Source organism: Camponotus floridanus, unplaced genomic scaffold (genome assembly GCF_003227725.1).
Source record: "Camponotus floridanus strain SB8 unplaced genomic scaffold, Cflo_v7.5 scaffold4, whole genome shotgun sequence".
NCBI classification, from domain to species: domain Eukaryota; kingdom Metazoa; phylum Arthropoda; class Insecta; order Hymenoptera; family Formicidae; genus Camponotus; species Camponotus floridanus.
The window spans coordinates 3,529,191-3,556,873 of NW_020229547.1; the positions used below are offsets into that span (position 1 = coordinate 3,529,191).

Here is a 27,683-nt window from a genome sequence, read left to right on the forward strand (position 1 = left end):
TATGATAATTTGTGCAAACATTATGTGTAATTATAAAGTATTATTATCCAAAAAATCATAATTAATCTTTAAAGATTAATTAAGATATGTACATATAGTAGCAATGAACAATGATATATTTTGCGTTATAATTTGAGCAATGTAAGCTCTATAAGAAATCTATTTTTTCAAAACATTTTTGTGGAAATTAGCTTATACAATTACAATTTCGTTTTAAAAATTTGTTCATTTATGTGACATTATATATATATATATATACTTTTTTTTTTTCTTATAGAATCTATAAATAGAATTTATGTCCAGTAAAAGTATTTTTAAGCAATTACTGTAACAAACTGACAGATAACTTACTGTAGGTATATTTATATTTCACTTTAAATTTAATCAGAATCAATACACAGGAAGATATACTAATATATTTATCGTTTTAATTATAATGAGCTCATACAATCATAAATAACTAAGCATTACCTGCAGTTACTTCTATTGTATTAACAATAATCGCAGTCTTGTTCATTACTCGTATATTAACATGATTCTTGAGGATATTTTTTGTTGCTCGTCATTTTCTTATATATAAGTAAGTGCCATAAAATGCACGTATAAAGATCGATATTGCTCTATTGTAGCTTCTATAAGGAAGATAATACTGTATCTTTTAATAACTTATTCTTTCTTGTAACTTTAAGTATTAAAATAGAATAAAAGTAGCGACTAGAAATAAAATTAGTGAAAGACTCACCAATGTATAAAATAATGTTTTTCACAATGTTAATCATATGAAGCTGTAGCTATTTACATAACATTACATTTATGCCATGGAATATTACAAGTGACAATAAATATAAAATTGCATGTTTAATATAATACTCATATTATAAACTTTCATTTTTATATACATTATTGTGTGTAAATATAAATTCAGATAAAATTGGTATAAATATTTTTTTAGACAACATAAGATAAATTTATAATTTTTACTTTAATTTATCGTTTTTTCTTAAATACAATACAACACATTCTGTACGATAAAATAATAATCATCAGCAATAATAATCATTTTTCCAACTGTTCATGAAGTTTTACTGATTTCTATTTGGATAGATTGTTAATAAAAAATGATGAGCTACTGACGGAAATTCATAATTTATGATTTCAAAAATATCTCAAGAGTTTTGTAAAACATCGTTAAATTTTTTCAATCTTTCAGTTGCTTAAATATTTGACTTTGACAAACAAAACTTGTACAATATGATTACAACATTAATGCAACTCTATATATATATATATATATATATATTGATATATATTTTTTTAAATAAAATAGTATACTAATCATCAGAATCCGGATTTTGGTACCGTTTTCTCCACTCCAAATGCATGCTAGCGGCCGAACGAAAAGCAGTATCGTTTACGCCGCGCCGGTCTAACGTAGCAAAGAGGATAGAATACAAATACACATACATTAATGACAAATATTATATATATGTATATATATATATATATATATATATATAATATTTCTATTATATTTTATATAATATATAATATATATATATATATATATAATATAAATATATATATAATATATATATATATATATATATATATATATATATATATAATATTTCTATATATTATATATATAAATGGCACCGAGATCCGGACTACTAATCACAATATCATCAAATTCATATCGTGTTGTTTACTATGGAAAGAAGATTTATATAGATACTTGTATACTTAAGAAATACTACTTAATAAATTTTAACATTTGTTTTTCATTAATATAGGTATATTGTATCATTTTTTAAATTTCTCTGATTTGTAATTTTATGGGATACTAAATTTTGAATCTCCTTATTATAAAATGTGAAACGCTTTAATTTACAGATAATGCTTCATCATTCAGTGATGCCCAATTTGAAAAAAAATTAAAAATACATTGATGCACAATCTATTTAAATAGACCGATGGTACCAATGAAACGGAATTTAATAAATCTGCAACTTTTATTTTTATAATTTGGAGATATATATTTTTTTTCTCTCTGTGGAAGTAAGAAAAAAAGAATAGAATTATAAATTTCAGAACTCTAATTTATGTCTCCAGAATTTTATTTTTTTTAAATTTTTAAACAATACAATATTTTTGTAAATACAATTTAGCTTCGGGCCGAAAGAGTTTTGTCGAAACTGTAATACTTAAATATCTTTCATTGGTGCCGTCGAAACAGCAGTTATATAAATAGAGTACAGCGGGGCAATTTGGATAGTGAAGCATTTTATTGGCTAATATTAAGATTTAACGCACGTGCTTGGAGAGATGCTGTTCGTTTGAGCGATGCGATGGAAAAAGTCTTTCAAAAGATTATTCTTTTGTTTAGTGGCGCTATAACAATTGTAAAAAAATTGAAAATTAATTTTATTCTATTCAAATAATCCCGCCGTAACCTATTTTATACACATAATACTATTAGTAGCCTATATTTTTTATGGAATATTTCCCATAATTATATAGGCACAATACTGCAAATTAATAATTTAACATGAATGAGACATATAATTTTTATTGAAAATATTAGTTAAATAAAATAAAAATGATTAAATATATAAGGGAAAAAGATTTTTACTTGATGAATTTGAAATTGAAGTCAAGTTATTAAAGAAAGACCACACACATAAAATTACGATTGTAAAATATAATTTTTATGCCTACTATTTACAATAAAGAATTTTATATACTGCTTTTACTTAATAATTATTTACATTTAAAAACTATATCTCTCCTCAATCGTGAACTTTCATTGTATATTTCGCTTTTCTTTGCGCCTCCGTTTCATCTTCTAAGCCATAAAGATGAGATCGATGCTTCATTTCAGTCGCAATAGACTTTAATAAACCAACAGAAAAACAGAAAAATAAACATAAGAATATAACGTAGATGTTAAAACAGAAGGAATATAAAATATCATATTAAAATGAATGAAATAAGCCACGTTGATAGAGATGCTATCCATTATGATAGTAATCTCAGACTAAACTCACCAAACGGGAACGCACTCTTTTTGGCATATCTTCATGTAAACTGTAAATTTCATTGCGTTTTAAAACAAGTTGCGAGCCATCCTCGAAAATCACCTAAACAGAAAAATGATTATTAATAATTAAACGATTAATATGAGAAATAAATTATCAAATCATAATACCACATTTACTTACAGTAAACATTATCTGATGATTTGTACCTTCGAAGACACCATCATATTTTTGCCCATCTGTCCAGTTTACAGTTACAGCGGCTCCGAGTGGTGGTGTATTTCCAGGATCGTAATTCTAAACATAAAAGATTTCAATAATAAGCCTACAAAGTAGATTTCTCAAAAAATATATATTTTTATACATTTTGTTTACAATTTTTATTTTAATAAGCTTCAGACAAAGAATAGAGCACAAATAAAGACCTAATTTTATCAATTATTTAATACGCATATTAGTTAGTAAATAACTAGTAAATTGGTTATTGGATGATTGCTCGAATATTTAATATGCCTTAATATTAATGATTGGCTTAAACTAGGTCAAAACTGTATAATAGTTATAGACAGACAAACAGTTATAATAGTTATTGACAGACAAACAGACAAAGTGAAAGAGAGAGATTAAGAAGGAGAGAGGGAAGATTGGAAGAAGAGTGGGAGGGAGGGAGAGAGATTAAGTTAATAATTTGACAAAATAAACTGCACAAAAACTTACGATTATATCAGAGGGAAACAAATCATCGCTGAAGCTGTTATCGTTAAATGTAACCATGTAAAAAAGAATGTCCTGAATAGACTTGACTTTGGCTTGATAATATCTGGTATTTCGATGTTTTGCCCAAACAACCTCACCCTGCCGTATTTGTGGTATTTTCCCTTTGCCTTCGTCATGTCCGTTACATGTTACCTATGAATGGCGTAGATTAAATAATATTTTTCCTGTTAATATTTTTCCTGTGCGCTTTCGTGTAGTTGTATGATTATCAATAAGACTCTACCTGTAGTTCCTGCGAGTTGTATACCGGTATGATAAACGTGGCACCCGCCGCGAGACCGCAGGACGGATGAAACACGTTGGTACATTGATTACACTTCAGGCACGCTCCACCATCTTGCCCACAGAAGCAACACTTCTTGTGACACGAATCCGCCATAATCGTTAACACATTGATGGGATCTTTATTTATGGCATCTTTGAAAGTGGCTCCCGGTACCATAAGCGTGCACAAGATGTGTGCCCATCGGCTATCGCTGGTACGTTTCAAAGGACCGCCGAACATCGGGCACAAACAACACATCTAGTTTGTTGTGACAAAGTGAGATTAGATAAAATGGGTATTTAACGAGATAGAGAAAGAGAAAAAAAGGAAAAAAAAATAGATGATTTTTCAACACGTACCACATCGTTTCTACCAGCCTTACATCTGTCACAGGCCCAATTTCGAATATCCTTAGGTAATATAGTTATGCCGTAACAGGATGCATGAACAGTCACGTGGCATTCTCTACACCGTAAAAGTTTGTTGTTTTCCGGCTCCATAGCCTGTTCCTTGGAATTGGCCGCAAAAATATTGGCAGACACCTGATGTGTACATATATATATATATATATATATATATATATATATATATATATATATATTAAGTATACAAATAAATTTTCCACTTTATATGAAATTCAACATTTATTAATAAATTATACACATACTGTTCTATCATAAAAATAATCACATTTTTCAGCATTTTCTTCCATCTTCCAAGTAAATTATAGATTCCGAAGAGATAGAAAGTTTGGTTTTAACTTGTGATGAATTCATTAATTTTGTTATTTCTTTGACTATTATTTGTCCTGACGTAGCATATCTTGTCTGATATAAAATTTACAAATATCAAAGAAATAAGAAAATAGCTTAATGAATTTGTAAGTAAAAATCAGATTTTCTATCCATTCAGAATCTATAATTTACCTGAAAAATAGAAGTAAGTGCTGAAAAATGATGGGGATTATTTTCATGATTGAACTGTACATGTGTAATTTGTTAATAAACATTAAATTTTATAAAATAGTGTAAAACTTATTCATATATCTAATAAATTACTCATTTAATATCTTAAAATATTTGTCTAATTGCATACATTTGTTGCATACATTTACATTAATTTAATTAAGAGAAAGAGAGAGACAAATTAATAATTAATCATTAAACTTCTATTTTCCTCACCCATATCGGCGTGTTTTCAGGTAACGTAGTCGATTGGCAATATCTCCAATCAGGTGGCATCACTCTGCTGTTTCCACTCGTACACGAGGCAAAAGTAGCGCATATTGCACAATGAGAGACTTGAGCGCTCCAATAATTATTGAACGCTCTCAGCAGATCATTATTTGGTATATTCGGATAAATCATCTCTGAAATGTGTCCCGGTATCATCGACGTGATTGGTTGGGAACTGCAACTGAATTGCGACACATCGATGGATTGCGTTGATTTTGCGTCGTTTTGATCTCTCGTAATTTCAAGCGCAGGAGCAATAGTCGCTGTTATTTGCTTTTTTCTCGTTGTAGATTTCTTCAACTTTTCTTTGGGCTTCTTTCTCAAGATAGATATTTGTTTTTCTTTAGAGGAGGATAAATGTGGATGAGTATTAATTGATATTTTTATCGAGTCTTCTGTATTGTCGGATATATTTGAACTTGATATATTTTCGCTCTCGTTAAGTTGCACATCACCTACAGCAGAGTTCCTCTCAATCAAGGAATACCTATTCCATATTGTATCTTGCGTATTTGTAATTTGCGATGAAACGTTGTCCTCATTAGACAGATTATAGTTCAATGCAGACACGTCGATAGGATTATTGACTTGCGTTCCGATGGAGGTACTCGTAACATTTGTTCGAGATGTATTCATAAATGTGTTGTTATTCGATTTGTCGTTCTTCGAAGATGATTTTTTACGTGAGGTTTGTCTCTTTTGCGACTTTTGGCGCGTCGCATTCTTGGTAGTAGCTTGTTTCGAGATATTTGGAACAATTGCAGATGCAGAATTTATGATGGCCAATGCATTAGAATTTTGAAGATATGTCATGTTATTAATAGATGTGGGTGAAGAATAATTACGTATGACTGAAGAGGGTGACAACATCGTATTTGGTACATAAGGTATTTGAATAGGAGGTTTTTGAATTTGAATATTGCCTTTATTCACCGTTCTAGGCGCCGGTTTAGACTCAGTTTCCGAATGACGGATATACTGATTGTCTGTCCAGAATTTCTTTCCTCCGCTTTCCACAGATGTAGTTCTTTCCGATCTCATTTTGTTGTTGAGTTGATTAAACATTGGTCGATTTAAGTAATTGTTGGAAAGTAAGAAGTTGTCTTCTGATTTAATTGAAGCAATGCCAGGCGAAAAATTATCCAACTGCGGTAAACTATTACTAAATGTATTATCATTTCCAACGTGGGACGCTTCTAATTCATTCTCATTCTCTAAAACCGGAGGATTGTTTGAAATAAACGCAGAAGGATCTGGCAAGATCGTAATATCCATAGTTTGATGCAACAAAGTGTTTTGACTTGCAGCAGTATTTTCAGGCTGTGAAACTCTCATTGGTATTTGAGGTAGTATACTTAATCGAGATGGTTTGATCAAATTCTTATTTTTTATTGCTCCATATTCCATGGGCATTATAGGTTTGAGTTTTGTATCCGGTTTCGCATGAATAATAGCTTTTGTACTTTCATTTTGATATCCAGAATTGTTTTGTACTATAGCATTATAATTTTTTTTCATTAGGGAAGGATTTAGTATTATTTTGCAAGTATTATTTTTGATATCTTTTAAGAAACAAGTATTTATCGCTTTATTTTCCACTGTATTATTCATTACTATTTCTGTGCCATTGTCATTGCTGCAGTCAAAATTTGTCATTTGATTACTATTAGTTATATTTATAGTAGTTTTATCTTTCATATTTGTCATACAATGTTCATTATCAAACGAAATATTTTCAGATAATGCATTGACTTTTTCTTCATTGTTAGATATATCTTTTACAGTATGAACACTATGAAGCTCAGGTAGCATCATATTTTTATGTTGTACATTAGCATTTGACATATCTAAAGGATGACCATAGAATGGTATATTATCATGTTTAGATTTACCTTTGAAATTTTTAAATCTTATTTTCCTCTGCCCACTGTGACTCGAATGCTTTTTCCTCTTTTTGGTAGATTTATCGACAGATTCAAAATCTATTTTTAGAGGATCTTCCGTGGGTTCGTTTTCTATTATAATATTGTCATTGTAATTTCCTTGAATCACAGGAATTTCATCGCTATTTTCCTGGGATATATCTTCAAAAGTACTTATGTCTTCAACTTCAGTTTTTATTTCAATTTTAATTACATCATCCACATTCTGTGTATTAATAATTTTAGCTTCCTTTTTAGATTTTGATTCCATCTTCAATTTTTTTTCTCTACTTCCACTTTGTTTTCTCTTCTTTTTTTTGCTCTTCTTGCGATTATAACCATCATCATACACAGACGCTTCCTCAACATCTAATAAAAGGTATTTCAAATTGATAAAAATGAAAAAATAAATAAAACTACATCGATTACATTGATTAAAATAAAAATATATCATACAATATTTCTTACCCATTTCTCCTGCTTTTAACCAGATATCTTCTAAAACTTGCAACTGTTGTTCGTCTGGCTCATCTAATGGCTCCTCTATTTCTTCAAATTCGAGATCTTGCAAAGCTTTTTTAATATCCGCAGGAATATCCACACGATTCACTAATTCTTCCATATTAACACCAGAATTTGTGTCAATAATTTTTTTCTTATGAATCATGTGTCGCTTATTTTTCGGTGCTGCATTCAGATAGCTTTGTGGCAATTGACCATTGTTACTGCTGCTACACAATAGATCCATTTGCGACGGCATTGGTGCAGCAGTTTGCCTAGGATCTTCAGGATGGGGACCAATATCTTCACCACGTAGCCATAAATCGTACCTATGTCATTGGAATTAATATTATACAAATTATATTATGAGATACTATATCATATTTTAACATATATATGTATGTATATATATATATATATATATATATATATATTTTCCTCTGCCCACTATATATATATATATATATATATATATATATATATATTGTGTATATAATCATATAAAATGTTAAATAAGTTTAGGATATTATTTATACCTCTCTGGTTGAAAGCGTTTAACAAAAGTATCCATAGATATCTTGACCATGTCTTTACTACACGAACATTGTGTGGCTCTCTTCCCATATTCTACCCATCTAGGTGCTGCAAAATTGGTGGATTCGGCACAATTGAATCCATGATTAAAACCAGCATGATAACCATATGGAAATGTAATCATTATTTCTCCAGCTTCTTGTGTTATCTGTGAAAATGAAAACTGTGAAGTAGCCAGGAACAATATCTAGAATTCACAATTGTGGCATAAATGGAAAAACACTTACCTTATTACATGGAATAGAATATTGTCTTAATATTTGAGGAGATATTAGAGACATTTTATGGCGCAAGAAAGCCTGGCAGCTTTGATAACTCGATGGAAAAAAACCACTGGCTAATCTCTCTAATCTACGTCCATGTTCTGGAGGTATGGCATACCATGTTTTGGGCGCACCAAAATGAAGATAATTTATAGAATAAAGATCCATATCCTCCGTATGCCATGCAAATGTGGTTTTCCACATTCCAAAATACAGGTAAGCTGTATTGACTCCATCAATGGATATACCATAATCTTTATTAACATAATCCAAAATCGTTCCCAAGTGATTGATGTTCCATTCCTTTACATCAGGATCAGTCAAAGAACCAGACACATCTGCACCATATATCGGTGCTACATATGTTATGTTTTTCCAATATTTCCTCTCCAGATCCTCGTAATCAAAATGACGAGGAGTAACATAACGTTCAGAATTGGCTAATTTACTATATTCTTGGACGGTCATTGATTTCTTTTGAATATTGATTTGTTGATAAAGCCCTTGCTTTCCAGTGACAACTTGACAGATTGGCGCTGGGATAGTGAGATCTAGCTCGTCTAAGTTGTAGCCCGTTTTCCTTGGGACCCATTCAGGTGGCGGTATTACTTTTGCCAAACCAGCTTTATGAGCTCCTTGACTCTCCATATATTCCACATATTTTGTGAAATTTTTAAATTCCTCATACGTTGGTCGAAAGACCTGTATGCGAGGTATTCCTCTTGAATTATTGGCCATTGTTGAATTTATTACTGCTGCAAATCAAAGATAATTTTAAATATTCAATGGATATAGTAATTAAAGATAATTTTTAAATGACTTTAATAATATTGTAATTATTTTTTACTTTTATAGTACTATATATAAATTATTTTTCGTCTTTTAACTATTATTTTTGATCTTTTTGTGTGATTAAGTATAAGAAAAATGTATATGCTGTGAAAATTTGTTTTAAAAAACATCTATTTTTTATCTTCCCTTTTTTAATATAAGTCAAAAATATCACACCTAAAATTTTTAAAATGTTTGATTTCAATTTTGATAATAACTTTTATTATAAAAATAATAATTCATTATAAAACAGATTATTATTCATTTAAAAAAAAAGAAAGAAAACGATACCGTACAAAAATTTATTGACAATCTAGTATAATTCACACTTAAATAATACTAGCATCGTTTTAATCCGATTTAAAACGATTGTACCTAGTTAAATATTTATATATCGAAAAACGCTCCTGTCACGATGCATTAGCTAAATATAAACGCTCGTTACGATGCATTTCATTCATCGTGATTCGTTACACGCGGATGCATCTTTAGGTGCATCAATGCATGCAAGTGATAGTATAATCGTGCACATTTTCAAGCCTGTCAAATCACGAGAAGCATCGAGAAATTAGACAGCAACTGGGATCATCATAGAACCGAGATAAAAAAAAAAAAAGACGCAAAAAGGTACGTGCACGATTTTAATATTTCGAAATCGTAGGTAGGTTCGATGTTTTTAGAACGAAACGTGAGGGTGGTAGAGAAGGAGGGGAGGAAGAGAGAAAGGGGATCCATAAACAAAATGGTAGTTATCTATTGTTACGGGAATCTTTCTCTCGCGCAACGCGAAGGATCCGTTCGATCGTGACTCTTGGGGATGCTCGCTACGCGATTATTCCCCGTTTAGGATATTTTCTCGATCGAACGAATCAACGGAGTGACGACGAGATGAACGGCTCGCGAGAGCTCGTGATTGCACGGACATTCGAGGAGAACCGTGACGGATGATAAATCGCCCTTTGCAGTGCTTGACTGTTAAAAGACAGATAAGACGGGTCACTTACACGCGCCCGAATGTACGATCACCTCTCCTGTATCGGTAGCATCATCCGCGAGAAGGGACCTCGCTGCTCTAATAATCACCACACGCGATTTTTGACACAACACACGGGTTTTGATGTGCAGCAGCGGATGAGCCGCGCAGCGTCGTCGTCGTACGCGCAGTGAGGTGGCGCTTGTGTCGGCCCCGCTCGCGACCGCTCGCAACCGCTAGCGACATCTACCGACGGCGTTCCAAATTCGGATTCTTGCCGTTTGTCACGTAGGCCAATATACGTATGTATGTGTGTATGTGTACAGTAGGCGCCAATAATGAAATATATACAGGGTCCTCGAAAAGTCCGGAAACGGTCGAATATCTAAAAAATAAAGCATTTTAGAGAAAAATGTTTCAAATAAAAGTTGTTTGGTTTAAACAGAGCTATAAAATGGTGGCAATGGTTTGATCTTGAATAGTCGCTGGAAGGTCACATGAAGGTTACCTTGAATTTTTTAAATGGAACATCCTATATGGTTTTGCATATTTTAAAACACTATAATTAAGTATTTTTTCATTGAGTACTTTTCATTAAGTAGATAAAAAAACATAGTTGTTTTTGAGAAAAAAATATGTAATTGTTAATTGCAAGTTACATATTTTTTTTAGAAACTATTATGTGTTTTCTTTACACATTCCCCAAGTTTTGGGGAAATACTATAAAAATGTTTCTATAAAGTTTCTCCCCAAGTTTTGGGGAAATACTATAAAAATGTTTCTATAAAATGACCATAAAAATATTTCTATGAAAAACATGTACTCCACAATATAATTGTTATTTAAAACATAACAGTTATATAACATGTAACAGTTATATTGTTGAGTAGGAAATTATAATTAACAGTTATATAATTGTTACTTGGTGTTTGCTGGGTTCTAATTTAAAAGTTACATTTAATCGATGAAATTTTATGATTTTATGATAAAATTTTATGTCAAAATCGATCTCTTTGGTTGAAAAATCATTGATTCATCTGTCGAAAAAATTAAATACAAGTTAGTTCCCATACAACACAAAATATTGCAGCAATATTATTAATATTGTTGTAATATTGCCGCAATATTGCAGCAATGTTTTATGCTGTGTGGGTTAAATTTGTCATCATGTAACTAGTTAGAATAACTATAAATTACATATCTATTACATATCTATTACATTAAATTAAATCAAAATTGGCACATAAGAGTTTCAACGCGGTTAATTGGAGCGCAGAGAAGAAATAACATTTCCTTTTTATTAATAATTTTGGGTTTATTTCGAATTTAAAATTAAAGTAATTACTTTTAACTTTACCGCGTTGTGATTCTTATGTGTCAATTTTGATTTAATTTTTTATTTATTTGAGCCAAATTCTCCTAACTAACTCAGCAAACACCAAATAAGTTATATAATTATTAATTATAATTTTCCACCCAACAATATAACAATTACATAACATGTAATATTATATATTGTTGAGTAGAAAATTACAACTAACAATTACATAAATGTTACTTGGTGTTTGCTGGGATTAATTATCTATTAATTATCTATTACATTGGCTTCTGCGCATGGGAAAGATATTTTAGTACATGTTTTTCATAGAAATATTTTTGTGGTTATTTTATAGAAACATTTTTATAGTATTTCCCCAAAACTTGGAGAATTAATAATCTAATATTATGTATATTTGCCTACGGCCACGTTGGAATGAAGATAACGCTGAGGAATGATTAGTCCTAATAATTTGCACATGTATGTTTCTATTTGAATTCACGGAATAAAAAATCGATGTACGTATTTCTTATAATATTTGGTCTCTTATCAATTACTATATTAATTCATACATTCTTTTCCCTCGCGAATTTATTATCTTGTCTTCTTCGCAGGTATAAAGATATTTTGTCGAACACAAAAAAGTTACATCGCGTGATATTAAACTCTCTCATGTTTTTCGGAAAAAAAATATTTTGCATTCTTTTCACTCTACATGTTTTACAAAATTGAATTTTTTTATACCGGCGAATCTGTAAATATTCATTCTTTTTTGACAGAATTTAAGTTTATCACTTAAACTATTTTTACACAAGAAGATAGTGTATATGAACATGAGGTACTTGCAGATATTCTTGAGAATGATAAACCTTATCTAACGAGTCGCGATGATAACACATGGCCTTTGATAAAATGGACGAATTCACGGATTTTATAATCGTTATTTACTTACCTCACAGAAAATTATTTACTTACCTCACAGAAAATTGATTTTTCTCCTCGATTCACTATTGATGTATTATCAGCACGTTACATGTGTTAAATGGAGGAAGCGTCGTGGGAACGTCGTTTCTAGATCTCCAGTTTAAAATATAAACGCAAGAAAACTACTTATTTTATAGATCAGTATTCTAGGTAGATCTAGGTAAATCTAGGTGCATCGTTCGAACCAATCAGAACGAAATCTCTTTAGTTCTAATTGGTTGATCGAACAATTTCGGGGGAAAAAAATACAATGAGACACAATAATATATTAATACTCGTGTAAATGTAAAGTGATATATCGGAATTTTTGTTCCTAGAAAGCAAAGGACATATATATACATATATCTGTATATTTTCATGATTAAATTTTATAAAATTGTAATCATTTATACACAATCAACAAGAAGATGATATCTTTAAGACAAGATTAGCAAAATCTAATAATTATCAAGAAAAGATTCAGATTATTTATAATAAAATTTCTTCCGCGATATTTCCATATTTGTATAAATTTTTATGTTATGCCTAGATACAGCACAGAAAAAAATTATAGACACACACATATTATATATAATAATTATAATTATATTATTATATTAATAATATAATTCATGTCTAAAAATTGTATTAAAAAAATCTAGAAAAATGTATAAAAATTAGCAAATTAAGTCTATAATAGCCAGCCACAGGATTTAATGTGTGTAGATTTTTTTTTTTATTAATGAAATTATAAAATGCAATCCAGTAAAAAATTATCAGTTGAAGAGATATTGAATCAACAATTTTTCAATCAGAGATCGATCGATATAGACATGAAATTTAATCGATGTTTTTGTGACTTTTAAATTAGGTCTGTATAAGATGTTTATTTAAAGATTTATAAAAGGTTTAAAAATCTATTAGTGCTTTTTATTATATAAACGTTTATCTTGATGATCTATATACGACTATCTCACATACATTCAGTAATAAAAATATATTTCAATACACGCAATAAATGAATTATTTCATTCGTTTGATTTCAAATAATCTTAACTATATATTCTACGTCCTGGCAAGGAGGATTCAAATTATTAAACAAATTACTTTAAATTATTTTAAATATAATAATATGTATGGTAAAAATATATTGATTTTTTTTTTGAAGAATCTGTCTTCGTCCATCCTCTTCACCCAGATTATACATTCGGATAACAAAAATATATTTCAATACGCAATAAATGAATTATTTCATTCGTTTGATTTCAAATAATTTTAATTATATTCTACGTCCTGGCAAGGGGGATTAAAATTATTAAACAAATTACTTTAAATTATTTTAAATATAATAATATGTATGATAAAAATGTATTGATTTTTTTTTTTTTTTTGAAGAATCTGTCTTCGTCCATCCTCTTCACCCAGATTATACATTCGGATAACACCGGTGAGCGCCTGGGACGCGAGAAACGCACGCGTCAGCGCCGCAGACGAACAGGTAAGCGCTGATAAAGGCGCGGGTAGACTCGAACGGCGGCGGAGTTTACATCTGGCAGAGTCAGTCGGTGGAAGAGAAAGCGGGACAGGCGAGGGAGATGTGAATGCACATACACGTGCCGAGGAAAACGCGCGGCGAGAAAATTCTCTCGTGGAAGGTCGGCGGCGACGCGACGACGACGTGAACGGAGCGACGAGCATGAGCGCTGAACTGGAATTTGCAGAGAAGAGGCGTGATCCGCGGCGTCGATCGTGCACGGACGTCGACAGGTCGCTTTACTTGCACTTCGAGGACATATCGTACAGCGTACGGCGAGGAATTTTGACCAAGGGTACATATGTGCATATAATATTAAATTCACCGATATAATGTCTTCAAACAAATTCTACACGGTGTTTCATATAAAGTGTTTAGAAGATATTTTCTCCAAACTTATTGTCGTACGAAAAATGTCTCAGATAAAATTTACAAGGTCTAACCGAGAGAGAATAAAGTGATAATTTTGTGATAATTTTGAATCTTAAGTAAGGTGATTTTTCAAGTTCACGAAGATGAATCTCGTTTTTTCAAATGGAACCATTTTAATTTTTTTACAAATCGTTTTCTCTCAATATTCGACGTTGAAAATTATAAAGATGATGAAAAATTTAATAATATAATTATCTCCGTAAGATATTCATTTTTAGTTTATCTTATCTTAATATTTTTATACGAGAATAAATTTGTGTAAAGAAAAATATAGTTATATTATTTTAAGAAAAAATGTGAAAAAGAAAGTAAATTTGCAATGAGCAGCTATATGTTTTTTTATTTAAATTTTTGAAATATTTTTTCTATAATGCCTGAAATATTTTTTCTATAATGTTATTTTGGAGAAAATACTTTATAATATTTTATGTTGAACATCCTGTATTCAAGTAAGTGCATGTGTGATCAGTTATGCGAATACTCTTATATTAATCAGGGACATGCGTGAGCATTGCTGTTCCAATTAATTAAATTGCTGAATTCCTATAACATTGCTTTATTAAAGTAGCAAGAATAGTAAAAATAAATTTTTACAATAAAATACATGAACACTCGTAATAAATATAATATACATAAATTTTCCTATACAATATGCCTAAATTCGCATTATATTGTAATGCATTTAATGCACATAATAAATTTATTAAAAACTAAAACTTTTATTTAAAAATCAGAGAGAGAGAGAGAGAGAGAGAGAGAGAGAGAGAGAGAGACAATGTAAATATTTGGAAAAAATAAACGAGTCATAAAAACATCATTGACTAATCTAATAGTAAGATAGACAGAATTATGAGCAGAGTAGAATACAGCAATTGAACATGGATTACAAATTCTGCTTAAAATTATAATGCTATGGAATATTAACATGTCTGAAAACATATGTATGATTATAATACGTATCATATTTTTCTGTCCATGTACATAAGTGCATTAACATGACATTATACAGCAGTCGTAATTCTTAATAGAAACAATGCGATTAAAAATTTTTATGATGTGTGTATGAGAAAATAATATATGCACGTATTTGTTCTTGAAGAAAACGAATTAAATTTTGCAAATGAAATCATGCATAATTATAACAATATTAATAATAACAATAACGATAAATTATTCTAACATAATGGAATTTGATAAAGAAGTATATAAATATATTCTTAAAATAATTAACTATATTTCTAAGGGAAATCTGGCACACAGAAAAACTTTCACATTTAATAATCAATTATAACAAATAAGTAATTGAAATCTTATCGACATTGATTTTAAATGATGATATTGATAGAAAAAAGAGATAATAATAAATTCCTCATTCTCGAGCGCTTGTATCATAAGTATAAAAATCGAGGCAAAAATCTGAGTACAAATAATTGTAGAATAATTTCAGAAACAAAATACAAAAAGATACATCGATCATCATGAAATATTCCTTGAAAAACTTGAAAATTGATAAGATATACATACTAGCTATTTATTTGATTTTGCTTCAAAGCGATGTAGCATGATACATAGCATGACGTGTGCTTTATTAATCTTAAGATTGGGATGTTTAATTATATACATTGTCGAGATAAAAATTACTTTTCTAGCTGTGGAAGAAGATCCCAAAATTTCCGAATACAATTTGAAATAATCTCATGTTTTCTTTTTTTTAAAGATAAAATATATTTGTACAGACATTATTAACATTAAAATACAAAATCTTATATTAAAGATGGTATACGATATTAGAATTAATAATTCACTTAGTACATGATTATTTAAGAATTAGTAATCTAACAATATTAATTAAGATAGTTGATAGTATTAAATAACATCTTCTGATATCGCGAATATAAAACAAATATACATCTAATGCATAAGTTGATTTTTCGAATGCAGAATATAATTAAATCACGCATTTTCCAGATATTAGCATAACTAAGCATGAATCACGTATATGAATCGATAAAATTAAGAATAAATTAAGAATAAATTACAGTAGATAAAGAATTATATATCGAAAACAGACAAAACGAGTTATTAAAAGTTGACAAAGCGTCAAAGGTATTACTTATTACTCATAATGAATGAAAGAATCAGATATTTTTATTTGAAACTTTGACGTGTACAATTATTTAATTATTTACTTAGATCATATATTTAGGACATTGATCATACATTGTAAAAATCATATTATCTTGCGAGAATCCATATTATTTTCTTAATTATCAGTTGTTGCAAGTCTTTTTTTTCAAATAACGACCTATTATTAATAACCTATATTAATAACGTCTATTTTGTTTTGTAGAGAGAAGAAAATTACTGCAGGATCTTAATGGCGATTTTCGACCCGGTGAACTCACAGCTATTATGGGTCTTTCGGGCGCTGGAAAATCTACACTAATGGATATCTTGGCAGGTTTCACGTAAGTTTAAGCACTTTATATACTACATTCCTAGCTAATCTCGTGGCGGCGAAAAAATAATCATAGAACCCTAAATCTTCCCTATATCTGTGAGACAGAAGGATGACAAGAGGAATTTGTTCATTTACAATCATCGAATGACTGTTCAAAAAAAATGTATACTGTCCTAATCAATTTACATAATTAATATATATTTATATAATTAATAACAGAAGCAAATATCGAATGAAGAAAAAAATTAACAAAATTTTTTCTGGTTTTGTCGAAATGTTTATATTAGTTTAGATTTTTCTAAAGCGATTTGAATATAAACTGGAATTCACACAAAACATTCTCACATCTCATATTATCTATGCATGTAATCTTCATTATTGCTTCGTCTCTTTGGCTTTGAAGTCATGCGAATACATTATGAGACACGTATTTTATTACAGTTTTATTAAGTCCTCGCGAATTATTCAAAAAAATGTCTTGGCATGTAGATAAATTTTTAGATGTCGCAACATAAAATTGCTATTTGTATCTGCTAGAATGTTTATAACATGTAAAATTTGTAGCAAATTTTTTATAGTAATACTTTGTGGCAAATTTAGAGCCCTTGCCAAATGTTAATAACTTCATTAATTAAATATGAGTTTCTACAGCTAGATCTTTGTGAGAAATTATTTTTCTGTGTGCAGTTAAACTTTATAACAAATTATTATATAGCAAAACAATTAGCCTTAATATGGACAGAAAAACCTTTTCAAATTTCACTAACAGTTTAGATATAAATTTTATCTCTGTCATTTACATTGATTGAGTACATATTCATGAAGTACATATTACATTGAGTAAAACATATGCATATCATAATATTATCTAATCATTTATCTCTCAGTTAATTTTTCGCACCTACAAGTTGTTGCTATCTAATTGCAAGACTATTTTTTTGAATAATCACATTCTCCATTTTTAACATAATATTAATGACGAATTAAGAGATGAATAATAATGCAAGAATTAATACAATGAGATTAATACTATGATCTGATAATATGAATATACATGACCGATCGCATGTGAAGTTATGATACACGTGCACCGCAATTTGTCTTGTTCAAGGTCGCACGTGGCATACTCTTTGTCACTAGTCGATATCAATGTTGAAGCTTGCTTATTAGCAGCACGTCCGCTGCTTATTAGATGCATTTATCTACTCGATGCGTACTATGCGTCGAGATATTGTGGTCTGCGCGCATAAATAAGTTTTGCGTCCTTATCTTTTTCTGCGCTCTTATCTTGTTCCTTCTCTTGAGCATTTCTGCAATCTTATTTTTTTCTTGCTCCAACGTTATCTCTTGTTAAAGAACGCAGTACAACCTGTAACAATTTTTATACTTATACAATCTTAAATAATTTGCTTGGAATACGTTCATTAAAAAGGAAATTAGAAATATGTGTATGTGAAATAGACTTATATGAGAGAAAAGAGACAGTTCTATAAAATTATACGTATTTCTTTATATATAATAATAGCGATAATCGTATTTATCATTTTAATTAATCAGATAATTAATTATGAATTTTTATTTTTATTTTTTAATTTTTTTTATTTTATAATATGCCGGCTAATATATAAATACAGTGAATGTTAATACACAAATTACGATATATACGAGAGTCAGCAAGATGTAATGTATCTTAGGACAACTTCGGTCACCGGCAAGATCTTGGTAAATGAACGAGAAAGAGATATGTCGGAATTTCGAAAATTGTCCGCCTATATAATGCAAGATGACAATCTACAACCACTTTTAACGGTGCAGGAAGCAATGTCGGTCGCCGCCGATCTCAAACTCAGATCGGACAAATATCAAAAATTGCAGAGGGTAAGTTTTTTTCGACAAGTGCTGTTGATCATTTATAAAAAAGTTCTTATTTGGTGAAAAAATTATCTTACTTGAGAGAGAAATATAAATATGTATATATAAAAGAATTGTTTTCTACGAAGAAACAGTGACCTATTATTGTATTACAATTAGAGATTAATAGAAAAAATTAATTAATTAATTAATAGAAAAAAAACGAAATGTTTTTTTCATGAAATATAGTTTTTTGTGAAAAGAAAACAATATTATATATATTATATATATATAATATTATATATATATATATATATATATATATATATATATACTATTGGTTGGTGTAATGTTACATTGTAATGTATTACATTGTAATATAATATTTCTATATTATATATATATATATATATATATATAATATTACTTATATGTTTGTCAACATAATATCCTTAATATATGAAAAATAATAAAAATTAGGTCTATAAAAATCAAGATTTAATGTGTAATATAGAAAATCTACACAGATTTTCTATATTATAATATTTCTAATGCAATCCAATAAGAAATCAGAAAGAGAGGTCAACTTTTCAATCAAAGAGATTGGCTAATATAAACATAAAATTTAATTGATTAAATATTTTTATGACTTTTAAATTAGACCTCTATAAAATGTTTTTTTTAAATCTATTAAGAAACATTAATAGAAGTTTTTTAAATGTTTATAAAGTGTTTAGAAAACATTTGTCGCCTATTAGTATTTTTATTAAATGTTTCGTATTAAATGTTTATCTTGATAATCTACATATGAATTATCTTACACACTCAGCAATAAGAATATACACATAATAAATGAACTATTTCGCTATTCATCCGTTCGACTTTAAATAATCTGTTTAATATTCTAATCTTAACAAGGAATCCGGATTATTAAACAAATTACTTTAAATTAAGTCAATTTATTAAAAATTGAACAAAAGAAATTGAATACGAGTGAGTTAAATGTGGTGTCTTCGCGTAGTAGCAAGCAAAACACGTGCCACATATTATTATAGAGTGTCTCATAAAGATTATGTGTTAACGCTATTTTAACAATATTTTACAATGTTGCTGCAATATTGCTAAAGTAATATTGTAAAATAATGTCTTTGTAATATGTCTGTAACGTTACACTGCTATGTGCAATGTTGTAACATTACAGTAATATTACTGGAAGCTTCTGTAATGAATTATTTTAATATAGATCGTATTTCATACAGATTTAATTATTTATTATTATTATTAATTAATTTAAATAAATTCTCAAAAAATCAATATTGAAAATTTGAATAAATTATTTTTATTCAATTGTCTTAGATACAAAATCACAATTTATAATTTTTTAAAAATGTACTTTAATTATTCTCTATTTTAATATAATAAAAAAATAAAGTTTTTATGATTTAATTAATTTTTTTAAAAGTAATTTTAATGAATAAATGTGATTTTTGATTATAATTATACAAAATATAACATTTCGAAATATAACAATTCGAAAAATTTTCAATTAGATTCACAATAAAAAATTTTATTATGTATCTAATTGAAAATTATCCGAATCATATTGCGTTTGATATAATATACCATAAAAAATCATTAATTCATCAAAATTACTTTGAGAAAAAGATAAACTAAAACGAAATACAAGAATTATATAAAGAAATATAAGAAAATTTCAGTTTTTTATTATATTAATAAAAACAATAATATATTTAAAAAAATAATGAAAGAATCCAAGTTTGTTTTTTTTCATTTGTTTTCTAAAATTTTTTATATTTGTAATTACAATAATGAAATTTAATAATCCTCTTATAATTAATAGATTGTATATGCGATTGTAACAACACTCTCATGAATCACGATATTTAAGAATTTATTAATTTCACGTCAGATCGACGAAATATTAACAGTGATGGGTCTTGATGTATCTCGTTGCACGCTTACCAGTAAGCTCAGCGGTGGTCAAAGAAAAAGACTCGCCATCGCGCTCGAATTGATCAATAATCCGCCAGTCATGTTCTTCGATGAACCTACAAGGTAAAATCATGTATCTCTTGATGTATCTCTAACGTATCAATCTTGTATCTATGATTGTATTTTAACGTATTTCTTTTCAGTGGCTTAGATAGCGTTACTTCGAAGCAATGCTTAGCGCTTTTGAAGCAATTAGCGCAAGAGGGACGGACTATAATTTGTACGATTCATCAACCGAGCGCGACACTCTTCAACATGATAGATCATCTTTACATAGTCGCTGATGGAAATTGCGTTTACACAGGCAGTACACAAAATTTGGTACCATATTTAAGTAGTCTAGGATTACACTGTCCAACACATTATAGTCCCGTTGATTTCTGTAAGTTTTAAGCTATATTTAACAGATTCTATGTAAAATGAATATAAAAAAGCTATAATGTATGTTGTTCATTTTAATATTTTATAAAAAACGGGTAAAACAGTATAATACACCCCACATTTGCCTAAATTAATATAAAATACATTTATGATGAGATTTGTTAATAGTTAAATAATTTAGTTGATGCTCGTTGTTTAGTAAAAAGTTATTAACTGAAAGTTATTGACAAAGGGGCTCTGCTCCTTCTCCGATACCTGCACCTCAAAAAATTTTAACTTAATCTAAATCTATTTCTGATTTTAAATCGAAATTAGGGAGATTTTTATTTATCATTTCTGATTATATTTTTCCAAGTTTAATGTTTCATAACTTTTCAAGGAACTGCATAATTTTGGAACAGAATAATTCAAGACGATGACTTTAACAATATCTATTAAGATCAAGGTTCTGAGATAAGATTGCCTACTTTATATATAATTATTTTTTTTTTATTTTTTGCATTATAAAATTCGACAAAAATTCATATTTTAAGTTAATATATAATTTATAAGGATTATATCTCTCTTTCTCTATTTCTTTAAAAAAAAAAACATTGACACCTAATTATAGTGTCTTAACCATTAATTGCTTCTAACAATGCTTCTTCGTATAATTTTGTACGTTCTAGAAAAAAAATTTTAATATTATCGAACTAGGACATATTATTCTAACGAGAGAAATTTTTGCATTTTTTAAAAAAAGTGCAGCTTTATAAGTATATGTATCGAATAGAGAAAACATTTGTATATGGCTATTACCGTTTTATTTTAGAAGTTATATCTTCAAAAATACAATAGAAACATATGCATATGTATAAATTTAATAGCAATTATTTTAATGGAATAAAAAATGATAAAAAATACTTCTACAAATAACTAATACAATAAATATTTTACAATTTTTTTCCTATAAAAATTAATGAAATTTTATAATTTTTGAAAATGTAAAACCGTGTTCAGAGTAGTTCTGTATGGTTTCTTGATAGATTATCATTAATATTTATTGTTAATCTCATTATATTTAAGCAATGAGTAGAGCATTTTTCCTGCCGGGATGTATATATACTGTTTCACTCTAATTAATCTAACTAGAGATGTTCCGAAAAAAAATTTTTGTCTCTTAATTGATGTCCAATTCATGCGAATGAAGAATTGAGATATTATAGAATTACATTTGTTTCTCAATATGAATCAAATTGAAAATTATACTATAATAGTATATAAGTACGTGTAATGTGTGTAATGTGTGTAATGTGTGTATAAAAAGAATTTAAAAAAGCATTACAAATAATTTCTTGCACGAGTAAATTAATATATATGAATCGCTCGCTAATATATAGTTTAAAATTTTCTTTTTTCGACAGTGATGGAAGTATGCAATGGCGATTATGGTTCTCATATATCCAGGCTAGTGGAATCGATCGAGAATGGCAAAAATAATGTATGGAGATCAGCGAAAGAGTTTTATTTGAACGAAGAAATTATTAGTCCGCGACAAATTGCTCCCATAAGATTATATTCTTTCGAAACGGAGTTCAAACAGACATCGCATTATGCCGTCAGTTCCTGGACGCAGCTTCGCGTTCTTGTCAAGAGAAACGCAGTTAGATTAATTCGCGATAAGGTAACATTGCTATATATTATAAGTCATATCTTTGTCACATTACGCAAGAGAAAATTTTACAAGTGTTTAATTAAATAAATAAATAATTAATAAGAAGAATAGAGATTCATATGTTCAATTTATAAAATATGTTTCATCTAAAAATATATTTAGTGTACAATTTACGCTTAATATTTTAATTTATTTCGAAACAATCAGTATTTTCTGATATTATTATTTTCAATTCAACGTTTTTAATTATTTCAAATGAAAATTTTGTAAAATGAAAGATATAAAATACATTTACTACACTTGCATGTTCATAATGATTGCATTTGACAATTTTATATTGAGAATTTTATATAAATTTGTATTTCAGACATTGTGCATCACGCAATAATTTATGTATCGATATAATTTATCTTAACATCGATAGAATAACATCGATAAAATAATGAATTAATAAATTTTAAATTCTTTTTTTTAATTTCTCTGTCTAGGTTTTAACAGTCTCACGGATCTTAATGCACTTGGCGATTGCTGTGCTTGCTGGCACCTTATATTTCAAAATCGGTCAGGATGCCGCTTACGTTTTCGATAATTTTAATCTATTATTTTTTAGCATTATGTTTCTCATGTACAATGCGTTTAGCGCTACAATGATCACATGTAAGTTTGTGTATATTTGCGTTTAGCAATTTAATCTCAATAAGAATGACAAGCTTTATATTTGATATATCCCAGTAAAAAATGATAGGCTAAAGAAGTCTATAGACGACTATAAACATTTAATAGACATTTAATAGATGTATTTTTGGTCTGTACTTTTCATTGGAATTATAAATCTCTTGATGTATGGCTATAAATATGTGATGCCATTAAATTTTACATGCAGTTCCTTCGGAATTACCGATTCTTATGCGCGAGCATTTCAATCGTTGGTATAAACTACGAGCGTACTATTTGGCGAATAAACTAGCCGATTTTTTCGTCCAATTTACTGCCACGTTTATTTATACCATCATAGTGTATTACATGAGCGATCAGCTTCCCGAAAGCAGAAGACTTGGACTATATATGCTCATGTGCTTAGCCAATAGTCTGGTCGGTCAAACGGTTGGACTTATCATAGGGTCTGGCTTAAAGGTTCAGGTTGGTTCATCATTTTTGTTTCAAAGTTAATTTATCGTCGTAAATTTACACTTTTTTATCAAAAGTTTTTTACGAAACTGGAATAATAAATCGTATATAGTTTATTTTTTTCTTTTCTTTTTATTTTGGAAAAATTGAAGAAGCTATGATTGGATTCATTTGATGCTTTTATAATTTTACGTTAATTTTGTCGAATGATTTACAGAATAGCGTAATTTTTGGACCATTTGCAATTATGCCGTTCGTAATATTTAGCGGTTTTTTCGTGCAATTGAAGGATGCACATCCCTACTTACATTGGCTGTTTCATATATCATTTATGAAATACTCTTTTGAGGGAGTCATGATGGCGATTTATGGGTAAGACTTGCTTCCTCTTCATTTTGATAATCGATTAATTGCGCGCCGTGTGATTAATCTCTGTGATATTTTCTAATGGATTTATATTATATATTCTGAATTATATAGGATAAAACGGTGCAACATTCCACATTTACATCAATACAAAATACACTTATGAACAGATTTTATTGATATTTGAAATTTACAAAGATTTACTAACATTACAATTAACCATTTTCATTAATTAAAATATTCTAATTATTAAACTTAAATATTCTCTTTAAACTATTCTTATTATTAAGCTCAACTTTTTAAAAACATTTTAAGGAATACTTTCTTCCGAATTGTGATCCTAAAAAATTGTCTCAGATAAGTATGTTCAACAAAAAAAATTTTTTCTTAATCATAAAATTCGACGAAATCTGAATACTCATATTTTAATTTAATAAATGTATTGATTGAATATCTAAAATGTATATGTATTGATAGTAATATGTATTGATTGAATATGTAAAAATTGCATCTTTCTCTATTTCTTCCAAAGAAAATATTGATACATTGATATTTGTAATATCTTGACTTTCGTTATAATTTTAAATAATGCTTCTTCATTCCAATCTGTGTCCTTGTAGGTTTTTTCTTTTATATTTTGTTCATAGTATGCCAAAAAATGATAAAATAAATGTTATAATAAAGCTGGAGTAACATGATATTTTTATCTCTTTTTGCATTCTCATATGTATCGAATAAAAAAACATTTGTTATGATTATTATTGGTTACATTTTATACTTTTAAAAATATAATGAGGAAATGTAAACATAATGACAATTTTCTGGAATGAAAAATAATAAATATGATAATATGGAAATATTTGCTAACAATCCATACAGCATTGATTGCAATAACAACGATGATTACAATATTTTTATAAAATTGCAACTTTACAGAAACATTGTGAAATGTATAATTGCTGTGACAGTAACAGTAAAGTGTTCACCTGCATAAATATTACAATGTAACATTGTGTAGCAACACAACAATATAATATATATGCAATAATACTTTGTGTATATTTAGCTAATTTTAAATAATTCGTTTAATATTCTAAATTAAAACAACGGAAATTATTAAACAAATTATTTTAAATTAAATCAGTTTTTTAGAAACTAAATGGATAGAAAAACAGACATTTACTTTGAATCTTGTGTCAGTATCCATTTGTGGGTTTTATATGAAATTCATGATGAAAAATTGAGTACGAGTTAGTTAAACTCGGTATCGTTACATAACGGCAAACGAAGAGACACGTATCACATATTATTATATATTTCGTTACTTTAACAATAATTAAAAATGTTGCTGCAATATTGCGAAAGTAATATTATAAAATAATAATTTTTTTTAATTTTTAAAATCGAACTCAAAGCAATTTTATGCGGTTTCCTTGATGTGCGCTGCCAATTATCAACTTCTATTTCAATAACACTTATTATAAGTGTTTATAAGCTCATTATGTTTGAGCAGTAAGCATTTTCTCTGCTAAAGCGTATTATACTGTTTTATTTAAAGATATAACTATATGTTATTGTATAAAAAATAGAACTAAGCTAATTGTAAATTTCTGTCTTTTAAATTAATTATAATTGAAATATAAATATATCATTTATAATTGTAGCTATGATCGACCCAAATTGAAGTGTTCGGCAGATTATTGTCATTTCGCTATCCCCGAAAAGCTGCTTTCGGAAGTGGGTATGAAGCACGTAGATTACTGGTATAACATGACAGTGCTGATACTGCTATGTATCACCTTGGATATTATGGCGTATATTATATTGAATATAAGAGTTAAAAAACGTATATAGTATTACAATATAGCTGAAGGAAAATTTTGTATAAGTGTTGCAAATGGTGGGCGACTTGTGTAAATAAGAAGTTCCAAGAGGATCTACTTATTAAGACTGATTTATCTCTTATCAAATCCAAATAATTATATGTAACACTTATATGTAATATATACAAAAGTTGTATGTAATATGCATGTAACATATATTGTGTAATATACTTGTATGTGAGACAATTCTCATTATTGGATAATTATTATAGCTGACAAACGAGCATATTTGGTTTATTAAATTTTATCGTATAATATTTTATCGTATTAATAATTTTTTTCGATCGATATAATTTTTATTTAATTTTAATATAAAATTTCATTAATCGAAATATGCATTTTCATATTAAAGCTTATAGAATCGAAATTTCGTCATCATGTAATATGTTGTTTTTTTCTAAATTAGACGTGATTAGAATGACAAAATTGATTTTGAAAAAAGATTTATATTTCATTAAACTATAAAAATATAGTTCTTTTCGAAAAATATTAAATTTTAAAAATACTTATTTTAATTTTAAAAATACTTATTTAAATTTTAAAAATACTTATTTTAAATTTTAAAAATACTAAATTTAAATTATATTGTATAATGAACTGCATGTATATATGTATAATATATTATGTAAGAATCGTATGATTTAAGTTTTTCATTGCGAAAATTAACCATGCAAAGAATATTCATTTATGTCTTATGTAAAATTTGTTGTGTGATTTTTAACAGGATACATAATAAACATTCATATGCGTTTGTAAAAAGTTTATCTTATTTTGAGCAAAAATTGAAGATTTTCTACAAATTGAACTTTGCATTCCTATTACAAAACATAGTTATCATTATCATGAATAATTAAACAGTTTTATTACTTTGTTTTTTGCACAATTAAAAATTTATAAATTTTTTATCAGAATATTAGATCACTGATTCTCACAAACATTTCCAACTGATGCCTTTTTAAAAGAAATACTTCATCAACGTCTTCCTCCACAACAGTAATAAAAAATTATTATCAGTATAAAACAGTATGAAATAATATAATCAGCAAAAAATAGTAATAAAAAATTATTAATCAACAACTTCTGTGTTTTCTTACATAAAGTTGTGTAAAAAACTGGTGAATGTTTACTTTAAATTATACAGCAGATGATTTTCATTTCTATAATTTCATAATTTTTATTTTATTTTGATTGTGGAAGTAGCCTTAAGTAATACGTCACTGGAGTTTTGCTATATTTTGGTACTTAAAAGGAACGAAATTCTTCCCCTCGCATCCTCATTCTAAAGAAACTATTCTAACCC

At 28.3% G+C, this 27,683-nt stretch overlaps 2 protein-coding genes across 6 annotated transcripts; one reads left to right on the forward strand and one right to left on the reverse strand.

The window, feature by feature from the left end:
- Positions 1-2,083: 2,083 nt before the first annotated feature.
- Positions 2,084-10,587, reverse strand: LOC105259589. 3 transcript variants are annotated; one of them, XM_011271619.3, is made up of 12 exons: positions 10,431-10,496; positions 8,560-9,347; positions 8,275-8,480; positions 7,706-8,067; positions 5,262-7,606; positions 4,440-4,622; positions 4,039-4,338; positions 3,756-3,947; positions 3,222-3,335; positions 3,048-3,140; positions 2,769-2,891; positions 2,084-2,391 (listed from the first exon to the last, which is right to left on the reverse strand). In XM_011271619.3, the coding sequence occupies exons 2-11, from the start codon at positions 9,331-9,333 to the stop codon at positions 2,790-2,792; spliced, it is 4,671 nt and encodes a 1,556-aa protein (XP_011269921.2). In that variant the 5' UTR covers positions 9,334-9,347; positions 10,431-10,496; the 3' UTR covers positions 2,084-2,391; positions 2,769-2,789. The 3 variants fall into 3 exon arrangements, with proteins under 3 accessions (XP_011269921.2, XP_011269920.2, XP_011269922.2); XM_011271618.2 differs by having other exon boundaries at positions 2,085-2,391; positions 8,560-9,350; positions 10,431-10,587; XM_011271620.2 differs by lacking the exon at positions 2,769-2,891 and having other exon boundaries at positions 2,085-2,391; positions 8,560-9,350; positions 10,431-10,587.
- On the forward strand, positions 9,949-26,620 carry LOC105259590 (ATP-binding cassette sub-family G member 4). Of its 3 annotated transcripts, none has more exons than XM_025411382.1 (11): positions 9,949-10,053; positions 14,076-14,509; positions 16,997-17,114; positions 18,802-18,985; positions 20,889-21,034; positions 21,115-21,353; positions 22,756-23,015; positions 23,495-23,663; positions 23,890-24,146; positions 24,352-24,506; positions 26,165-26,620. In XM_025411382.1, exons 2-11 carry the CDS (start codon positions 14,377-14,379, stop codon positions 26,352-26,354), a joined length of 1,851 nt encoding a protein of 616 aa, XP_025267167.1. In that variant the 5' UTR covers positions 9,949-10,053; positions 14,076-14,376; the 3' UTR covers positions 26,355-26,620. The 3 variants fall into 3 exon arrangements, with proteins under 3 accessions (XP_025267167.1, XP_011269923.1, XP_011269924.1); XM_011271621.3 differs by lacking the exon at positions 9,949-10,053 and adding an exon at positions 10,611-10,701; XM_011271622.3 differs by lacking the exon at positions 9,949-10,053 and adding an exon at positions 10,611-10,701 and having other exon boundaries at positions 21,115-21,278.
- Positions 26,621-27,683: the final 1,063 nt, after the last annotated feature.

What these genes read in the sequence shown, in the direction of transcription:
- LOC105259589 (XM_011271619.3), bottom strand. Translation starts at nt 9,333, where the DNA reads ATGGCCAATAATTCAAGAGGAATACCTCGCATACAGGTCTTTCGACCA. An exon ending in ACAACTCGCAGGAACTACAG is followed by an intron (nt 3,948 to 4,038) that starts GTAGAGTCTTAT and finishes CGCCATTCATAG; the next exon opens with GTAACATGTAACGGACATGA. An exon ending in AAAGAGTGCGTTCCCGTTTG is followed by an intron (nt 2,892 to 3,047) that starts GTGAGTTTAGTC and finishes GGTTTATTAAAG; the next exon opens with TCTATTGCGACTGAAATGAA.
- LOC105259590 (XM_025411382.1), top strand. Translation starts at nt 14,377, where the DNA reads ATGAGCGCTGAACTGGAATTTGCAGAGAAGAGGCGTGATCCGCGGCGT. An exon ending in GATATCTTGGCAGGTTTCAC is followed by an intron (nt 17,115 to 18,801) that starts GTAAGTTTAAGC and finishes AATGTATCTTAG; the next exon opens with GACAACTTCGGTCACCGGCA. An exon ending in TTAGATTAATTCGCGATAAG is followed by an intron (nt 23,016 to 23,494) that starts GTAACATTGCTA and finishes TTCTCTGTCTAG; the next exon opens with GTTTTAACAGTCTCACGGAT.